This window comes from Epinephelus moara, chromosome 17 (genome assembly GCF_006386435.1).
Source record: "Epinephelus moara isolate mb chromosome 17, YSFRI_EMoa_1.0, whole genome shotgun sequence".
NCBI classification, from domain to species: domain Eukaryota; kingdom Metazoa; phylum Chordata; class Actinopteri; order Perciformes; family Serranidae; genus Epinephelus; species Epinephelus moara.
The window spans coordinates 34,140,160-34,145,785 of record NC_065522.1 but is presented as its reverse complement, the minus strand read 5'-3'; the positions used below and the strand labels follow the sequence as shown (position 1 = coordinate 34,145,785).

The 5,626-nt window shown below is 39.2% G+C and overlaps 1 protein-coding gene across 2 annotated transcripts; it reads left to right on the top strand.

The window, feature by feature from the left end:
* The first annotated feature begins 211 nt into the window (after window positions 1-211).
* On the top strand, window positions 212-4,855 carry LOC126403824 (butyrophilin subfamily 3 member A2-like). Of its 2 annotated transcripts, XM_050066623.1 has the most exons (7): window positions 212-490; window positions 1,623-1,745; window positions 1,867-1,978; window positions 2,252-2,593; window positions 2,916-3,203; window positions 3,289-3,408; window positions 3,667-4,855. In XM_050066623.1, exons 3-7 carry the CDS (start codon window positions 1,873-1,875, stop codon window positions 4,140-4,142), a joined length of 1,332 nt encoding a protein of 443 aa, XP_049922580.1. In that variant the 5' UTR covers window positions 212-490; window positions 1,623-1,745; window positions 1,867-1,872; the 3' UTR covers window positions 4,143-4,855. The 2 variants fall into 2 exon arrangements, with proteins under 2 accessions (XP_049922580.1, XP_049922581.1); XM_050066624.1 differs by lacking the exon at window positions 1,623-1,745.
* The last annotated feature ends 771 nt before the right edge of the window (window positions 4,856-5,626 follow it).

Genomic DNA, 5,626 nt, shown 5'->3' with positions numbered 1-5,626 from the left:
AAGTTTGTCCATTGTTAGCTATGTAGGGGATGTATTCTTTATAAGCCTTTTTGGCTTTCACCCTGTCCTGCACAATGTTTGAAATTTTTTGTTATTTTATTGTCTTTTGTATATATAATGTGCAAATAAACTAAACTAAACATTGTAGCAGGATGGTAGCATTTTTTTCAAGAGATAGACATTCAAAACCAGGGCAAATATAAACAAATTTACCTGCATGGCTACATATAACGACAATATAAAAACAAAAAGTTTCAGTGAAGAGCAACGTTCTACTGACACCCACAGTTACACACATTTATACCATAAAGCTGCGTTTTAGTAATGTTCAGTTGGCTGAACATGGCTGTGAGACGTTAGACACATGTAGAATCACTTGGTGGCCACACCCATCTCATTACAGATAACCAGGGTCAAAGTACCTTGATTAAGGACTTTGACTGTGCAGCTTCCTTTACTGCAGTGAGACCATCGCTGAGGCACAAAACAGGTGAGAGATTCAGTTTTATTTTTGAATTTATAACATTACATTTTATTTTTAGGATATTAGCAATCATTTCCTAACTGTCTGTAATAAAGGCAGGTCTGTCGTCACAATTATCTGTTTTCTTTGTTTTATTCATCAGTCACAATTGTGCACAAGTAATAATGATTACTGCACTTATATCATCAGTTGACAAGTAATCCTCTTGACTGCATTGTTACTTAGAAACCCTTCCACTGATGCAGCAAAGTGCAGGACAGTGCTTTTCTTTTTCAATTCTTTCGACAAAAAGTTATAGAAACAAGTTCTCTTTTTATAGATATTCCAATTCCAATTCTATTATTTACTCAATATTAAAAAAAATAAAATGCATAAGACGACGGTTGCTTCATGTTCATGGGCAACATAACAGTTGTTCAAACAACAGTAACAAAGCAGCATTTTATCATTGAATATTGTGAGCAGGTGGCTCAGGTTCACAGTGGAACATTTATATGCAACGAGTTAATGTTTTATCATCTTTATTGACGCGCGCAGGTTTGTCTTTTGACAGTTGTTACCAACAGTTACAGGCAGCCATGTTGGGGCAGAGACTCCCACACAAATATTTGTAGAAGACCACACAAAATGGCCGCCTGAGGATTGGTAGTCACCTGTTGAACTGTGCACTGGTGATTTGCTTATGTTACTGTTCCTCAATGTGTTACGCAATGCCCTTCATTCATAATGCCTGTATATGACATGTTTTATCAAATACACCTCAGATTCATGTTTTAATATTTAAATGCAAATAGTGTTTCTTTGACTTTTTCTAAGTGTCTTTTGTACCACCCTCCCGACTTTAGCATCCCCCTGATATTTTTGAATATTTAGAATATTTTTTAAATTACCATGTAAGAATTTATTTTTGTTTTGTCCTTCTTTTTAGTAATATCACCTTTCAAACACTGCTGACTTGCAATTCAAACAATGTTACTGTATGTTTCCTTACTACTAGACTATACACCTCCTGAAGAGTACACAGACTCAGTTACACAGCTAGGTAAAACTGGGTGTGCTCTGTGTAGAGATTATATAAAATCGTATAATAGCAAATCACAGCTCATCGATTTTGTCTTTCATGATTTGGCCATTATAGGGCACATTGAGGTTGAATATTGGAGGCTCAAGAATCAATCCTTGGGGGACTCCCTGCATCAACCTGGTTTAACCTATAATTTCCAGTGGCAAAAACATAGCCTTCCAAACTGTATCAGCTGAGGTACAGATACCACATATACCCACTATTCCCAGTCTGTCTTTTTGAACTCATATTTTGTAGCTGGTTTAGTTTAATTGGTTTACTGGTTTACTTTTTTATGTATTTATTTTAAATTGTACAGAACTTCATGATGCACCTGAAGAAGAGGCTGTCTAAATCTGGGCTGACTGCTCTCAGTGTTTCAGTCTTCTTTCACAGTGCTGTCCTTCTTCTCCTGACACACTGCTGTGGAGGTAACTTACACACAGTCACAACAGGAAAGAAACACGTGTGTGTTTAACAAAAAACATTTGAGAGTGGTAAGACACTGAAACTGGTACATTTACTGTGGTAATGTGTACTGTGTTACTGAGAAATGTTGATCAGTGATATTAATAAAGTAATCTGACTGCCATCCAGGGACTGTAGACACACAACAAACACAAGAAGTGCTGGTAAATATTTAACATCACGGATATGAAAAGGCTTGGACTGGTCTGAGTCTGACTGTTTCTGTTTCTTTCCAGGTCAGTCTCAGGTAGTTGGACCACTCCAGCCAGTAATCGTGACGCTCGGTGAGGACGTAATTTTGCCATGCCGTCTGGAACCAGCTGTTGACGCTGCAGGCATGACGTTTGAGTGGGCGAGACCTGATTTGAACCCCAGATTTGTCCATGTGTGGCACGAACATCAAAACCTTCATGTTAACCAACATCCATCCTACAAAGGAAGAACATCAGTGTCTGTTAACCAACTGAAGCAGGGAGACGTTTCACTGAAACTTTCCAAAGTCAAACTCTCTGACAGGGGAACATACAGGTGTTACTTTCCAGATTTGGATAAAGACTCAGCTGTTCAGCTTATTGTTGGTAAGCATGAACAAATTAATATTATTGTCTGTTGACAGCTGTTTGTGTTTGTAAGACAAATCGCCCTTTGTGGACATTAAAGCTTTCCTCTACTCTACTTATTATTAGTATTGTAAGCACAATTTATTTTGCCATTACAGGAAAGTGTTTGACTTATTTCATGCTTCATATTCTTAGTTACTGCTGCTTACACTAATTAGTGAACAGTCCTCCGCTGGTGCTGGGCTGAATGTATGGTTTGACTGCAGCCAACAGCAGAAAATGGCAATGGGAAGAAATAAAGGAACATACCCCTACTGTTGTGTCTCACTCTGCTCATCAGGGACTGCTTCCCAGGCTGTCATCAGTTTAGCAGGAATCGACAGATCCTCCAGTGGAGTGGTGTTACAGTGTGAGTCTGCAGGCTGGCATCCAGAGCCTGAGGTGTTGTGGCTGGACGGTGAGGGAAAGCTCCTCTCTGCTGGACCTACAGAGACAGTCAGAGGTCCTGATGACCTCTATACTGTCAGCAGCAGAGTGACTGTGGAGAAGAGACACAGCAACAGCTTCACCTGTAAAGTCCAACAGAGGAACATCAAACAGGCCAGAGAGACACACATCCAGGTTCCAGGTAGAAATCACTGATACCAGTATAATGTGATGTGTGAAATACAACATAATTTTAACTATAATGCAGTTTTGTTTTATTATTTCAGATGATCTCTTTGAGGCCCCGTGTAGTTCTGCAGCCTGTATCAGCATCAGTTTGGTTGCTTGCTTCATTTGTGTTGCTGCAGTTGGTTTTGCTGCATGGAAATGGAGACAGAACAAAATCAGTAAGTTACAAATGTATTTATTCTACTGTCTGTCTATTTGGCTAAAGTATGAGGTAAATAGGTTTTTTAAAATGTGAAACATGATCAGAATGGATTGTAAAGGAATGCTTTTTATCTTGTGAATGTGCACTATAAAATGTAATTATTGTTTTAGTTTTACTGTCACATTTCATTTCACACCTTTTCCAAACAGCACTGCATCAAACAAATAGATGCACACTTAAAATTCATCAGTATATTGTCTCTGTTTGCTCACAGACACCAAGATGACCTCACAAACAGAAGCACAGCGGCTCATGGCAGAGAGCAAACAAATGAAGGACACTGAGAAGAAAATGGAGGACATTGCTGAAGAACTACAGAGGAAAGAGGAAGAACATAAAAACATGGTGGATGCACTGATGAAACAGAAGGAGGAACTGAAGGAGCAGAGAGATAAACTGTATGATCAAAAGATAAAGATGGAGGAACTGGTGGAGGACAGTGAGACAAAGCTTCAGTCAGTGGAGAGAGATTTAAGAGAGAAGGATGAAGATAAAGGATTCATCAGTTCACCAGGATTCATAAAGCTCAAAGAAATAATCTCTCAGAACAAATGGAGCCTGGATAACAGACTGACGGAACTTAACAAACTGGTGCTGGACACTGAGAAACTGTTGCTGATGACAGAAGGTGTGATTGTTAGAACAACAGAAAAGAAGAGGGAGCCAGAGAACCACATGGACAAAACATAACATGGTGTTAAGGAGCAGGTAAAGAGTGTTTTACTATCAACACTCGCACAGTTTCTGTACAAGCCTGAACCACAGCAGCAGTTTTGGGCCTGAGCCTGAATAAAAAACCCAAATTTCTACTGTTAGGAAAAAAAAAAACCATCATTGGCTCACAGACAACAGGTTCTGCATTATGGGCTGCACCCTCAGTGCGTCTCCGTCTTCAAGTGTGCACGGTGGTCCCCGCACAGATAATGATCACTGCTCTCTGCTGTATGTTACACTAAACATCTCTCCCACTGCTGGAGATGCAGAGCCAAATACTGCCAAACAAGTGCCCTTGCAGACCCTCTCTCTCTCTGACTCTCTCTCTTTTTCCGTCCCTCTTGTGCACATCAAGAACTTCCACTTTCATTGAAAACAAAAAGGCGAGAACTCGACCCAAATCAATCCTTGTGGAATACTGGGAAACTCATTTAAATGTATCGAACTGAAATATTCTATAATGTTTTGTGAAAGAAAAAACCTGCTTTCAATTTTATATTTTTGAACTTAACATCTCTTCCACTCATGTTGTCTTCTTTCAGGATACTGTGTAATATTATAGAAACAGAGTCCTTCACTGTATCACACCAATACAACGCAGTGTGTGATGTGTTGTTAAACTTTTTTTTAAAAATCTGTCTACATTTAGTGTTTCTCACCAAAACAAACTGTGTGTAGTGTGTTGCTGAATTTCCTTCCATATTAAAAATGTTTTGAACATTGTGAACTGTTTTTATTTCACTAACAATGTTCATCTTTCTTGCTTTTGTTTTATATATACGCTTCTTTGTGCATTACCACCTTCAACTGTTGATCTGTGGAATAGTGTGAAACCATCAGCAGGATTGTTTAGTGTGTTGCCCATGTACTGGTGTGTGCATTTTACAAACAAAATGGGGACCCACTCCTAATGTTGTCGTCTTAATGGGACACAAATGTCAAGGTCATACATCTTTTTAGAGTGAACTGAAGAGGTGCAGAGAAGCTGCAGTTATTCTGCAAAGACATGCTCAGTGTTTTGTAGAGTAGATAAGCTGCAGGTCAGAGACAAAACATGTCAGCTACAAAGATGACTTCACAGCTGAGAAGCAGCATGTAACAGCAGCTCCCGATGACATCGTCCATTTTTATACAAGACACCTTCCAGCTGTGTATTTTCCAGCTGATTCCAGTTGTTTGTTTCACATGCATCTGATGAAACTGATACACTTTGAGGTTCAATCAACACTGCTTTTTATGCTTTCTTGCTGATTTTTGCTCATACCTACACTGATTGTGAATTTGACTGTCAATAAGCCTCTGAGTGCAAAGCAGTGTACAGATGGTGTAGACTCTGGCAGAGGACTGACGCAGCTGCTTCCGCTTTGCAGGCGCCATAAACAAGGTGTAAAACTCATCCATTTTTTTATAGCGGCTTTTAATGTCAATTATATGCTTCTGTTTTTTTTATTAAGGTGTGT